Source organism: Olea europaea, chromosome 11 (assembly GCF_002742605.1).
Source record: "Olea europaea var. sylvestris chromosome 11, O_europaea_v1, whole genome shotgun sequence".
Taxonomy (NCBI): Eukaryota; Viridiplantae; Streptophyta; class Magnoliopsida; order Lamiales; family Oleaceae; genus Olea; species Olea europaea.
The window spans coordinates 8,602,710-8,617,807 of NC_036247.1; the positions used below are offsets into that span (position 1 = coordinate 8,602,710).

General features: G+C 32.1%; 2 protein-coding genes and 1 long non-coding RNA gene across 5 annotated transcripts; 1 reads left to right on the plus strand and 2 right to left on the minus strand.

The window, feature by feature from the left end:
- Nucleotides 1–445: 445 nt before the first annotated feature.
- On the plus strand, nt 446–3,572 carry LOC111403238 (high mobility group B protein 1-like). 3 transcript variants are annotated; one of them, XM_023031670.1, is made up of 8 exons: nt 446–579; nt 1,245–1,330; nt 1,533–1,652; nt 1,757–1,814; nt 1,906–1,950; nt 2,361–2,441; nt 2,566–2,646; nt 3,208–3,572. In XM_023031670.1, the coding sequence occupies exons 2-8, from the start codon at nt 1,257–1,259 to the stop codon at nt 3,277–3,279; spliced, it is 531 nt and encodes a 176-aa protein (XP_022887438.1). In that variant the 5' UTR covers nt 446–579; nt 1,245–1,256; the 3' UTR covers nt 3,280–3,572. The 3 variants fall into 3 exon arrangements, with proteins under 3 accessions (XP_022887438.1, XP_022887439.1, XP_022887440.1); XM_023031671.1 differs by having other exon boundaries at nt 502–579; nt 1,205–1,330; XM_023031672.1 differs by lacking the exon at nt 446–579 and adding an exon at nt 616–636.
- Nucleotides 3,573–3,816: 244 nt separating this feature from the next.
- On the minus strand, nt 3,817–5,977 carry LOC111403239 (E3 ubiquitin-protein ligase RNF8-like). The gene is made up of 4 exons (XM_023031673.1): nt 5,374–5,977; nt 4,982–5,067; nt 4,290–4,524; nt 3,817–4,187 (listed from the first exon to the last, which is right to left on the minus strand). The coding sequence occupies exons 1-4, from the start codon at nt 5,436–5,438 to the stop codon at nt 3,977–3,979; spliced, it is 597 nt and encodes a 198-aa protein (XP_022887441.1). The 5' UTR covers nt 5,439–5,977; the 3' UTR covers nt 3,817–3,976.
- A 7,648-nt stretch (nt 5,978–13,625) lies between these two features.
- LOC111403240 lies at nt 13,626–14,493 on the minus strand. The gene is made up of 2 exons (XR_002704424.1): nt 14,247–14,493; nt 13,626–14,008 (listed from the first exon to the last, which is right to left on the minus strand). It is a non-coding gene; the product is annotated as an uncharacterized LOC111403240 (long non-coding RNA).
- Between the last annotated feature and the right edge of the window lie 605 nt (nt 14,494–15,098).

The following is a 15,098-nucleotide window of genomic DNA, read 5'->3' on the forward strand; positions in this document are numbered from 1 at the left end:
AAAAAAAAAAAAAGGAATGAATGAATGTAGATATTTGTTTTTGTAAATTTTGTTTGGTGGGTAAAAATTGACCTTGTTTTCTCCCCCTCTAAAATATGATTAATTTATTAAAAAGGAAAAGTTTTCTCAATTAAAGTAGAACTGAAAATTTAATAGAAATTTGTCCGCAGAGATTAATACATTTCTTTACGAGTTCATAACAATACAAAGAATTTTAAAAATAAAAAATGTGATAGGAATTGGGAAAATAAGAGTATAGTCTTAGAACTATCGAGAAAATAATCAATTTAAAACTGTTTACAAAACATATGCTCGTTGTAATCTTAAAAGTAATAAAATTTTAACAATTACCAAAATAAGTAATTCTAAAAATTAAATTTAACTACCAAACGATCCTTAAGAACTTTTCTTTTACCCCAAATTACCTCTCACCCAAACCAGCCACGACCGGCTAGTCCGGTGACTTAAACCATATGTACACGTTCCTCTCTTTAATTCAGTCGTACTACTCTCTCGACTAGTTGCTTTAGATTCTTCTTCTCTCTAATCGACGATCGCCGATAACTTGATATATTTAAGGTACCACCTTTTTTATTTTTGGTTAATTAACGAAAGTATTTTTGTCAAAATAAATTTGTAAGCTGTATTTAGAAACTATCGAACTTGTTTTTTCAAATTCTTAACATAATATTGGTGGCGTATTTAGGTTTCTAGAATTTTTATCCATTGTTCAGTATATTCTTGGAAAATACTTAGTCTATGATCTAACTTGGTTATAATTTTGTTTGTATTTGTTGTTCTCTGGATATTAATTCGTATTTGAACAGAAGTTCTTTTTATTTTATATATGAATTTATGTTGCATCTCTGACGATTTTTTTGTACGTTGAATTGTTTTCAATATAAAAAAAATTGGAGATATAAGATAATAATTGAAAGATTTTTTAATTGATGAACACTGATTTTAGTTATTTTTATCGAGTGCTTACTTTATTTGTATAAAACGCTGCTCTCCTGTTTTGCTTCTAGTTATTAACCCAACAATATTTATTTTTCTCACTTTTCTAGATTTTTACTCTTTAGCACAGCGTGCTGTTACATAAACACCATTCCTAGATTTCATAAATATAAGCATAATTCTATATTACAAATAAATTTCATGCTTGTAATTTGTTTTGTGTTGTAATTGCCTTGTCAATCTGTAGTGAAATGGCTTTTTTAATGCGAGTATCTGCCGTTGTCTAGGTGCTGGAATCAATGAAGACTGTCAGCAGGGGCAAAGGGTCTGTGAGAAAGGAAACAAAAGAAACACTGAAGCCTGTTGATGATAGGTCGGATTTTTTGAGTTAAACTTTGTGTTACCAATGTATCAGCTATATTATCTGAATTCTCTGTTTTACACTATGTTTTCAACATTAGATGTCGAGTGAGCAAGTTTTGATTATAGCTAATTATAATTTTACCATTCATTGCTGGATATTCCGATTGCAATAACTTTACGGTGCTGGCTTCTTTGCATCTTATTGTTATTAGGAAGTTGGGGAAGAGAAAGGCAGCAGTCAAGGCAGATAAAAAGCCAGCTAAGAAGGGGAAGGCAGCTAAGAAAGACCCGAACAAACCCAAGAGGCCCCCGAGTGCCTTCTTTGTGTTCCTGTACTAAATACTGTTCTCCAGTTTCTGGTCCTTGTGAGTTAACTGTTGAGTTATACTTGTATAGTTTGTAGCTTGGTCTGAGTTATGTCATGTTTTTATTGTAGCGAGGAGTTTAGGAAGACTTTTAAGAAGGAAAATCCTGATATCAAGGCCGTCTCAGCTGTATGTACTCTCTGTAACTTTTTTATATGCCTTATTTATGATTACAGTTTTGGAAATAAAAATGACTTGTTTTGGGTATCTGCATATGAAGGTCGGGAAAGCTGGTGGAGAGAAATGGAAATCCATGAGTGCAGCTGTAAGTTCTTGAAGCCCTTCTATTTCTGTATGCTTTGACTACAGACAATTATTTTAACTGGGTTTGAAGAACTTATTATATGAATTTTGACCTTTAGAGCATGTTTGAATGCCTGTTTCTAGGTGTTTATAACCACCTTGGTCAAAAAAAACTTTTCATCAGAATACTTTTTATCCATACATTTCGTAGGATTCACAAGTATTACTTCCTTTACCACTCATTTATCCCAGTTTATAAACACCCTTGTTTATAAAAGCCTTGCCAGTCAAACCCTAAGCAATCAGCTATTAGTTTGTCAGTTCTTCAGTAAGGGGGAATTAGACTTGTGTTTTTCTGCAGGACTATATATTTATGTTGATACCTTTGTTTGTATGTTATGATTTATATCCCATGTTCTTTCTTGATGGCAGGAAAAAGCTCCATATGAAGCTAAAGCTGCGAAAAAAAAGGCCGAGTATGGAAGTCTTATGAATGCGTACGACAAGAAGCAGGTAAATGCACGATCTAATTATTGCCGGATGCTGATTTCTCTCAGTATATTATGTTATCTTCAGTTCATAGCTTCTTTTTGGTCTTATTGGTGGTATCCCTTATTATCTTGCATTTAATTGGCAGGAAAGCTCTGCTGATGAAGGTGGAGAAGAATCCGAGAGATCAAAATCTGAAGTTCATGATGAAGATGATGAGAGTGGGCAGGTATGGTGTACAGCGTGTAACTTCTTAGCTATATGCTGTATTCTGTTTCATTTGTTGGGAAGAATGGAGGATGATAATATGATGTAGAAATGGCTTAGATGGTAGGAAGATAGCATTTGAACAGGCTCAAAGCCAGCAGAAGCATTCGTTTTTTGATGCAAATGATTTCAGTAACTTTGAAAACTTAATTTATGATAAGACAACTTTAACCTTTACACACGTTTTCAACAAATAGGAAAGTTCGTCCAGAGTTCTCCCTATTAGGTAGTTGTCTGGTTTCCTTGACTTTAGGCTTTTTATCTAACTATGATTGGTGTCAATGTAAGGAGAAATGCTTGCTTTGAAGTTTTTGCCGAAATTCCTGTTATCAGTTATCTAAGCCCCTGTTTGGTTTAGATAAAAATAAGATTTTTAGTAGATTTTGATAAAAATTGATGAAATGCATGGTTGGTTTCCCAAAAATATATGGTTAAAAATTGAATGTTGACTTGATTTAGATTTTAATATACTTTTTAAGCTGAACCAAACAAGGGATAAATTTGGATGGTTGTGTTTGTGCAGGAGGAAGAGGATGATGATGGGGAGGAGGATGAGGATGAGGAAGACGAAGATGACGATGCCGATGACGATTGAGGTTTGAGTTGAACCTGGGTCCTTTTTTGTCTTATCCATGGCATTGACACTTGACATCTATGTATGTACTTTTAGCTCAAGTTCGTTGTCTTAGAAGGATCGGCTGCAGTTTGTACCTTCTGTAATAATACATATGTATTATGTTAACTATCATGCCAAATTACCCAATACTGTGTCGGCTGGTTTGTTTAGAGTTCTTTCACTTCCGAACAAATTTGAAGGGGACGCACACGTGATTCATGAACCATTGATCTGTTAGTCATAGATAGATTCCATGATGCATTTTATCTGCTTATTTGCCTCCGTTTAGCCCTTTTAGAACTCTACAATTTAATTTAATTTTTTTTCTCTTCTGCTTTTAATCACACAGTCTTCAAAAAAATATTATTTCTCCCGTTATAAATTCAAATAATGGGGGCCAAACATACTCAAAGTTGATATTATTCTCAATAATTTAAGCACATCAGAACATATAACATAAATAAGTCCACGCTTACGTCTCTTTGTTTTCCGAGGCTCGAATGCGTCTCAATGCGATTAAAAATTAACAAGAATGAATCAATTATAATTGACGTAACATAAATAAGTACACACTTACAATTGCTAGCACATACAAGAAAAGTGGACAAACTGAACTGATCACATATACAATCAAATGAATCCTATGCACAAAACAGAGTCCAGTTCTTTCAACCCCTCATCGGAAATTAGGGTCGTAAGAAACTATTGTTCGATCTGGAACAATGAGAGGCAATTTCTTGATATACATTAAAAGCCTCTTCAGATTTTCCCGTGCAATTGTCGATAGATCTACAATATCAGAACTGCTAGGATAGATCCAAAGCTCTTCGGGATTTACTCTTTCCAGATTATCCCGACAGAAAGGGCACGACCGAGATCGAGCATGCCTAAAGCAAAGCAACCATAATAACACGATCAATTTAACGTGCTTTGCTGTTAAACTTATAACCAGCAATTTGAGTGAAGATAGAGAAGTTTCAGTTAGTTACCAATCTGTATAACACTTCACACACAATGAATGAGTGCAGCTGGGAAGGACAACCTTGGTATTCATTTCCATACAAATTCCACATTCTTCTTCTCTCTCTATTTCAGTTTCGGATAACTTACCCTTGTCCATCTCATCTCTCCTTCGGTATTTGGAAGCGCAGATTTCTTTCTGTTTCCTATCTTCTATGTCTGTTATTCCTTTTTCAAGTTGCAGTAAAGAAGGGAATATCACACCTGATCAAAATCAGTCGAGGTGGTCCGTGAGAATCCAAATTGCTAAATCCATACACCCCGAACAAAGAAATTATAAGGTTGTGTTTGGTATGCAGTACTAGGACTCAACAATAGAAAGAACAAGAATTTTAACTTCTCACAATACAAGTACACCGTACCAAACTAGACATTTCTACCACAAGGACTAAAATCTATGCTATTATACTAGAGATAGCTTTAACACAAATTGCTATTATATTTGAGAATCCAAATTGCTAAATCCATTCACCCCAAACAAAGAAACTATAAGGTCGTGTTTGGTATGTAGTACTAGGACTTAACGATATAATGAATAAGATTCTTAACTTCTCGTAGTACTCATACGCCTTACCAAACTAGATATTTCCACAAGGACTAAAAATCTATGCTATTATACTTGTGATAGCTTTCACACAATACATTCGACATATATACTCACCATAAAACTCCCTTATATTAGCTTTTCGTTCATGGACAGACATGGTGGTTTTACCATCCTCGTATTCCCTTGGGTATTCAGAAGCCCTGCATCTCAGAAGAATAATATCACAGAACAGAACAATGATAGCAAGGAGTTAAAGCTTCATTTCTACAATTTCAAGTTATCAATTAAGATTTTGAGCCTGCAATTACAATTTACAACATCATATGCAGGTTTCAAAATTTGCAATGAACAAATTAGATTTCCGCATAATTTAATGCCATATGAATAATATGGATCATAACACGAAAACTTATATGGATTATGAAAGCCTAATCCAGAGAGCAATAATAATACGAAGCAAACACATACAAATGGAGACAAAAGGAGATTGAATCGAGAAAACATACAGGGTATTTCCATGGTGAATATCAGCTTCAAGTGCTTTGAGAGAATCTTTAAAAGACTTCCTCATGGGCCAGTACTCTTCTTCCCATTCAATTACTGAATATATTCCTATTTTTACAGTGATCCCACCTCAACAACAAATTATTTATCAATTAAACTTCTAACAAAGCCCTATAAATTCCCAGACGCTATGCGTCTTCCATATACAACAATAAATAAACAAAACCCAGAAAAAAGTGGAAAAAAAAATTCTTCTATTTATTTCATGTACAAAAGAAAATGAAGAAATTAAAGAAAGTGACCTAAACCGACAATGAAGAGTTTTGCTATAAATTCTGTGTAGTTGGATACTTTTGTTGATTGAATAGGATAGGGTAGGTTAGGATGGGTTGCGTGGTGGGATCACACGTCACAGCTACTGCTCACTCGTGAGCTTTCACTTGGAAAACACGGTTCAGTCTCTGCTCTTTTAATAGTTGAGGAAGGAGATTGCCTAGATCTATCTATACTATACGAACTTTGATAAACATGTCCTCAAAGTCCAGATTTAATCCAGATCCACCGTTCGAGGCTTCGAGCTTTAGGTAGATGGATGCCTTTTTTGGACTCTCATGTCGTTTTCAGTTTGAAATATTAATTTGTATTCAATTAAATTGTTACCTTATTGAAAACGTGAGGTGCAAGATATGTCGCTGCGGTCATGCTTTTTTTTACTTCTCAACTTAATTAAAATTTTCACATGTTTAGCCTACGTTTATTTCTCATTTTTTTAAAAAATGAGAATGAAAAATATATCCATTATGGATCTCACGCAAAAGATATAAATTCAAATTTGATGGTTAGATGTGATGGATAACAGTAATATTAACTTGGGCTTAACTTGTTTGAGCCCCCTTTTTTTCTCTCCCAAAAAAGGCATTCTGTAAATAAGAAACAATTTTGAATTTGCGTATAATATTATTTTATTGAAGAATGTGTGATTGAAATAAATTCAAATCACTGTTCAAGAATATATTTTAATGAAAAAACTAAGCTCAAACAAGGGTTGAATTCTTATTTTTATATTTAAATGATAATCATTCTCACCCTTAACATATATACGAAGATTGGTGTGACTTGTTACTCAATATTTTGTTCTTTGCTATAGATGTACGCTAATTAACCTATTGGGTGCACGTAGAAGCAAGAAGAAATATTATAAACAATTACAATCCAATGATCATGATGTCAAGGAAAAAAACAATATCGAAATTAGGACTAGATTGAGAAGATTATTGTATAATGTAATTAATTTATGGATGAAAAGTCAAACTTATTCTGTGAAATGTTATGTTCAAGATTAAGACTTTTTACTGGTAACTTTTCAGCTAAAAGTAGTATATTAATAGGAATAATAATTAAATGAGGTAATTAGCCCTGTTTGAGCACTATTATTCTGAAAATTCATTTTTAACCATATATTCTTCCGTAAAATCAAAAGCTTTTGGTTTATTTTCTAATCAAATATTCTCCAAAAAATCTCTATTTCAAAATATATTATCCCTAAAAAATGGAACTCAAACAAAGATGAGGTATTATGATTCATGTTGATGTCTCTTTGCAGCAAGTGAAGCGCCTATAAGATGGCCATACATGCAAGCATGATACATTGTCTATTCAAATCACGATACTTTTGACCTGGAGCTATTTAAAATATAATAGCTTGATACTTTGTTCTTTTCTCTTACCATCTTGGATGTCGAGGTATCGTTTGAGTGGCTCGAGATCTAAAGCAACGTGATTTAAATGACTAGTTGTACGCATACAAGAACGTACGTTAAAGCTTTCCTCCTTTGGAGCGTACTTATGATTTTCATCTTTTTAAGGTTATACAATTAATTATCTGACAATAATCTTTCAAAGCGTCTACTTTACGCATAAATCAGAATGCTTTTATGAGATGGGGTCTGCATTATCAAAGTAAAATAAAAAGATCAATAATTAATGATTATTGTTACTGATTAGTCTACAATTACGGTAAGTAATGATGATTATGATTTTTTATCGATAAAATAAATGTCTAATTAATAGTTAATTAATTCAATCACAACCAGTGTGCGTACGTGTCTTCCTGTGGAATGAAGGGGGAAAATAATGGCCCCCGGTTTTCAGAAACGACGTCCATATCTGTCGTTTAAATTAACATTTCATTATATTTACGTTTATTTAATTAATATTTTACATATGGTTGGTGATGCCACGAGATTGCACAAAATTAAGGAAATAACTTAACATTTGATCGACACTAATTGCGGTTATCTTGTGCAAAAATGATCAAGGATAAGTAAGTTAAAAATAATAATAATAATAAAATAAAATAAAATAAAATTAATTAACTAACTAATTGATCAACTATTAAAACATAAAATGAATGAAATTAAATTCTTTTTTGCTGGTCCCCGTTTATCAATTATGATACTAGATAAGAATTAGTCGGCATGATGACGACGTCGTAACACATAATTGCTCGAATAATATCATACATAAAAACAAGATATACGGCAGCAGCCGTAAAGAGATTCTGCAACCACTTGCTTGAGAGAATATGAAAGTGCTCATATATTGCAGCCAAATGCGTACGAAATTACTAGTTTTTAAATATGATACAATGAGTGATTAGTATAATAATAAATTCGAGATTTGGATATGAGTGATTACTATAATAATAAATTCGAGATTTGCTTTTTGCTAAGCTCGTGCTACAACACTAGTAATATACTTGTATCTAGAATTCAAGTGCCCCCAACCCGACACCCCCACTCCACACACACAGGGGCGGACCTGGGGGGGTTTTGTAGGAGCAATTGACCCTCTAAATTTTGGGGAAAAAAAATATTTTGCTTGGCTTTTTTTTTTTTTTATTAGAAGATACCCTATAAATTTTATTTTTGACCCCCTAACCAAAGTCGTCTAGGTCCGTCCCTGCACACACACGCCTCATTTTTGGTCCCGCGTTTATTTCTTTATGAGCCAAAGATTTTAAAAGTTTTATACTCACTGTGTAATTTACGGTTACTTTTTTTCCTTTATTCGAATTTGAAGTCAGCTACAGAGTTGTATAGTAAGAGAAGAAGTATTTGAAAATTATTTCCATTAGGTATAGAAAACACAATAAGCTAAGCAGGCAAATATTCAATTTTGAGAAAATTTGCGACCAAAATATGCTGAAACTTGGTTCTTTTTAAGGAGCCTTCATCCTGTCAAACAAAAGAAACCATATTAAGCCCATGTTTGGCTTTGTTAAAAATTATATTTTATTTTGATAAAATTAATGTAATATGGGGTTAAAAAGTTAAGAATTTAGTAAAGTATGTAATTAAAATTAATTTTTGATTTTAATTTAAATTTTTATCTACTTTTTAGTTGAACCAAACAGGGACTAAATCTAGGTTGTTTTGAAGGTAAATTAAGGAAATTATTGCAATCGTTTAACATCGACTTGAGTCAACAAATGTAAAGCCTGCAAGTCCTTTTTTACTCCCTACAGATTGCTTTTAACGGCTTAGATATTGAGGCAATATTAAAGAAGAAAAAATAATAAAGTCCTCACTCAATTTTGATTTGTTCAAAATTACTTATCTTCAAACTCATTTTCAACCCTACACGTAGATCCGTAATTTTCGGGCCCTGTTTGATTCTTATTTTTTTGAAAATGCATTTTTTTCTCTCTCTCTCTCTTCTTTTCCAACAACACAATCTTCATTAAAATAATATTACACGTAAATCAAAAACTTTTTATCTACACATTTTTCATAAATCTACTATTCTAAAATTCATTTTTCCTTAAAAATTGGTGTCAAACACCCTACTAATTTATATCTACATTTTCCAAAAAATTCAAAACCAAACAAGGGTTAGATTTTGTGTTGTTTAATCTTGCCTAGTCAAGTGTAGAAATTTTCGAAAAAATTAATGATGTATGAATTCTACAAGACATCCTCAAAGGACAAACACGAGCTCTATGACTGATGACTCTAACGGAACTGTGCTATTGAGGGGTACAACATTCCCAAGATAGACCCTAATGGCGTGTATGGTAAACTATACTATACCACGGACAAAATATAATTTCTTTTTCTTCTTATATCCACTCCAGTGCTTTACAGTCCACCCAACCTGAAAAGCCATAATGGTCCATTGGAGGTTTAAAACTTCTTCGCTGCCACAATCTTGCATTGTTACTTTGATTCAAATCAGTTTCATGCCGCCTTGCATTCCATGACGACACAGGGAAAAATCCTCGAAATTTGACATTAAATTCAAGAATTCTGTCCATCATATTGTCTCTGCCTTTGCTGAAAGCAACGCAGGGCCTCAAAGAACCCGTCTTCTCCAAAATCAAGCCAGTGTGAATGTGCAAAATACAGTTCAGAGAAGGCAAATTGCCACAGCAAAAAATTACTGACACTGATCCTTATAAGCAGATCAGGGAATGGAAAATGGGTACAATTTGTTTCAAGTTCGCGTTCACTTAAGAACTCGTCGATATAGACACCATCTTTTATTTTAAGAGCAATGTTTTGGCAAGCTTGCACAATATCGTTCTAACCACTATAATTAACTGCCACAATAAGATGAAATCTTGAGATGTTCTACGTTACATCCTGCACATCAGCTATTAATAATACCTGTAAGGACTACGGGAGCCTAATGGAAAAGAATAGTTGAAATTTTGAAGCTTATTAAGTTTGCAGATTCATATCTAATTTTATGCTTAAATTTGTTTGGCTTGTTACTGTAATTGTATATACCCATGGATGAATGTTTTGTCAATTCAAATATCAAGGTTCTGAACTGCTGTTTATTTGTTTCTTATGAAATTGATTTTGTCTTGAGTGGGCACAATAAAAACTTCACACTGTTGATGCGGTCAAAGAACAACCGAAGATAGGAGATCAGGCCTACTGTTTCTCAATTTTCCCCATTTCCTTTAAACCCATTAAATGCTTGTTTGATAGTGATTTTGTTAATTTATTTTTTGATCGTTAGAGATAAAATGGGTTCTATTTATGAGAAAAGAATTCAAAAATAACTGCTGAAATAGTGAAATAACAGTAAAAAAAATTAATTTTAATTGAATTTTAAGTTGTACCAAACATGCTCTAAATCTATAGATGGAAAGCATGTTTAATTACTATTATAAAGTTCGCTCATAATTAAATAAGTAATGTTGGGTTTTGATATCCAATAAATCTTGGACGATGATATTAAAATGACGTTGGATAAATTTATATTGACACATTAGTGATATTTCGATCCGAAAATAACTTGAACTACTAGAAGTAGCTTGATTAAGTTAATGATGCTCGTGGCCCAACACTTTTTTGATGGTCCAAGTTGGACTTGGATTTGTTGTTATGGGCATTTGAGTTTTGGCCAAATTATTATTAAGTTTGCCTTTGGTTTTAAGTAGCCCATGAGGTCTTTTGTGTTGGCCCAAATTGATGAATATTCTCGGCCCAATTACTTATGCTCGGCCCTGGTGTTGGTGCCCAAAATTGAGGCTTTATATCCATCCTCTAGCTGCCGTGTTCTCTGTGTGTGTTTTCAAGGTAGCCAAAAGTGAAGTGCCGCTTTTTCTCTTCTACCAAGTGTAGAAAGTTGTGGATCGAACCTCCTCAATTGGTATTTGTTTGAACAATAAACTGAGCCCAATTTTCAGATTTCTCGAAGATTCCACCAACAATTTTGTGACTTAACGTTTGTAACTCAAAGATTCAAAGTAAAACAGTAAAGAAAACATCAAGAACCACAAGAACACATTGATTTTTCAGTCAAAGGCCTCGAAGGTTTAGCGATCACTTCTAACTCTAATCCCCGTTGAACATTCGTTGGGATTAGGGTTTAGGGTGAACATGTTGAGTCGTGAGTGGGGCTGAACTATAGATTTGGGATTAGGGTTTATGATGAATTTGGGGGGAATTGATTTGGGAGTTCAAATTTGTTTGGTACTGTTTATGACGTTTTCAAATGGTTTTGTATTTTTCTTTTTTTGATTTTTTTTAAGAATGTAAAAATGTGTTTTTAATTATATTTGACACAATGTTTTATGGTGACTTGACGTATTTTTAGCGGAGGTGAGTTGCCATGTCCAATATCTACCTGCCACATCAACGATTAAGGTAATAGATTTTTGAGGATGATGAATGAAGTTCTAATGAAAAAAGTTCAGTGAACACTCCAAAGCAATTTATATGAAAAAAGTTCAGTGAACACTCCAAAGTAATTTAAAATTTAGTGAGCAATTCGTGCCCACGATATAAGTTGAGTGATTTTTGAAACATAGAACCATATTAATTTTAATTAATTTTATAAAATAAATTTAGAACCCCAAAGAAAAAAGAAAGAGAAAATAAGACTATTTAGTATTTATAAGGAAAATTCAATTCAAAAACAAAAGTTGGTTACTATCATATTTGAAAACTTGGTTTAATAATTTGAATGATTATTGAAATTTAAAAAATGTATCTCAATGATCACTGACTATATACCACGTTATTCATCCATCATTCAATTAAAAAATAAAATAAATAAAAATCCTCATTAGGATCAACAAAGGGAGTCGATTTCATAGATGAATAAGTAATACAGTACATATTTCAGTGACAATTGAAATATAATTTGAAGTCTAGTTATTAAGTGGTAACAATTGAGATACAATTTTAAGTTAAGCTATTAAGTAGCAATAATTTGTTCTTTCTTTAAATTGACCTTTGTGAAAGAAGAAACTAGAGAAAATGAAGGGAAACGAAAAATAAAATCAGATGCCTATAAATCGAAGAAAGAACTTTTCAAAATTGGGTATCACAAAATTTCTGCAAAAAAATTGAATTTTGCTTGGTAGGTATCTCGTTTTTCCAAAAAAAAAAAAAAAAAAAAAGGGGGAAAAATAAAAGTGGTTGAGATTTCTGCAAAAGATTATATATATATATATATATATATATATTTTTTTTTTTAAATTTAGAATCAGATTTCTACAAAAACATAGGATTATGTGTTCACTTTGAAACGAAATTGGATTGTGGAGTTGGACAAGAGAGATTTCCAGGAGGGCAACTTAGAAAAATTTTCTTAAAATTAGATGTGTTTTGAAAAATCATATGAAAATTTTTTAGGTAGTAAAAAATACTGTGTAAAATAAAAAAGTGACACAATGTCACTTTTTTTCACAAACTCAAAAAAGTGATAAAATTCAAAAAAAGTGACATGAACACTAAAAAAGTTATACAAACTTAAAAAAAAGTGACACAAACTTAGAAAAAAGTAACAAACACCAAAATAGAACCATCCAGTTGTGCAGCACTAGTAATCATGTTAACAACATAATCAACATATTCAGGACAATTCACGTGAACATAGTGACGGTTCTTCACATAATCGACATATGCATTGTCCACACGCTAATTATGTTAGGAAAATATAACATATTATGTCAAATTTTTTTTTTATCTTCTTAAAAAAGTGACAAATATTAAAAAAAAAATGACAAAAACTTAAAAGGTGACAAAAAACTCAAAAAAGTGACAATCTAAAAAAGTTACACCGTGTCTCTTTTAAAAGTTTAATGCCACTTTTTTATTAAAAAAATAACATACAATCTCACTTTTATTACAAAACGATGTTTGCCACTAAAAATGTGATAAAAATTTCAAGAAGACAACTGAAAAAAAAAAAGCAACGAACACTAAAAAAAGTCAAAATTTCAAAAAAGTGACAAATTTTAAAAAGTGAAACGCACAAAAAAGTGAAACACTAAAAAAAAATGATGAATTTAAAAAAGAGATAGAAATCAATCAAGAAAGTGACAAACATTAAAAAAGTGACAAAAATTCAAAAAAATGATGAAAAATTTAAAAAAGTAACACAACTTCTTTTATATGTTGTCTTTTTGTAATTATATTTTACTTCTATTCACTAATATATTAACTTGGCTTTGGAAGACAAAAATAAAAAAAAAGTGACACGTATTAAAAAATATGACTAATAAAAAAGTGACAAACAATCCAAAAAAAATTCAAAAAAGAGGAAAAAAAATTTAAAAAAAGGGATACAAATTCAAAAAAGTTGACATAAAAAGAGAGACAAATACTTAAAAAGTGACAAAATTTATAAAAAAGTGACCGAAATTTTAGAAAAGTTGGAAACAATACATCAAAAATTACAAAGCTAAATTGCTTAACAAGGATGAACACTAAAAAAGGTAGGAAACAATACATCAAAAATTACAAAACTAAATTGCTTAATGGTACAGTATACAACAGTTTTGAAATGTATATGATGCTAACAGCTTTCAGCCTTAAATAAATTGTTAAAAAGCATGAAGCATAACCAAAAACCTGCTGTCTTTAATTTATAAAATCATATGCAAATTGTAAAAAGGAAAGAGGAAAAAAATGTAGAAATTGTTACAACAACAGTTTGGTAGTCTATCATGCGGACTATCAACAAATACTGGTAAGTCAAGAAACTCTTCCAATGCTTTTGCTACCTAACACGAAAGCTAGTGATGTGAAACTCCAGTTGCTGAGTCACTTGTCCTTCCCTTTGACACTTCCTTCAGTTATTTTGAGGCCATCGTATGCATTAAGAAAGAAAGTGCTTTCGTTCTTTCAGTTTTAGAGCAATTAAACAAAAAATCTACAAAGCATAAACAATATACTCTAAAAATTTTAATCCCATTCAATTGGGGTAACACATCCAATCCAGAACTTCCCTAATCCACTTTGATCACAAAAAGTGTGGCTTCGAAGAAAGGCAAAAGAAAACCCGAAACGTAGAAAAAGAACAAAATAATATATAGACATATTAACAATAAGTACGCATATGTAAAGCGAACCTGATGGCTTTCTCAACGAGTTCTTGGATGTAATTCTCATCGAAACTGCGCGGTTGGCATAGTTGACTTGACGAAGGAGGGAAACACGTTGGTCCTGCTCATGGTCACCACCCGGATGTTTCACTTGAAGGATCTAAACAATTTAGGAGTAGAGATTTGTAAAGCTTTGCTGTAAATGGTTTGAGAGCTTTTTGGAACAGAAGGTTTTGATTCGAGGTTGTGGGTTTTGAACGTATTTAATACTTGATTAAATGTTTAATTAGTTTTAAGAGTACTATTCAAAAATCTCATTTTTGTGGGGGGGGGGGGGGGGGGGGATGTAGGTTTGTCTGAACCAATTTTAATTAATACCAAACATCAATTATCATACACTATAATCTCCATTCACAGATTAAGCTATCCACTAGTCATTCGTCAAATCATAACCCCAAAGAACAAATACCAGTTTACATTAACTCCACCAAATATCTTTTCTTCGATTTATAAGCTTCTATTTCTTTTTTTTTTTTCCCTTCATTTTCTTTGATTTCTTCTTTTACAGATGTCAAAAAAGAAGAAATTGATTCCAATTAATAATTAAAAGGAGTGCTTGGTACACATCATATAAAGCATGGTGTACAACCCCCTCAATATAGGGGGCCATCATTTTTTTATTCATGGTGGGTCTTCTACACATGTGAGGGGGTTGTAGAATCAGCCTAATATTAAATTTGAAATTGTATTTCAATGGTGAATGAACTATACAAATTGTTATTACTTAATAACTAAATTTAAAATGTATTTTAATGGTTATTGAACTATACACAGTATTATTCATCCATTGCTCAAGTTGATATCGCTTGTTGAATTTAA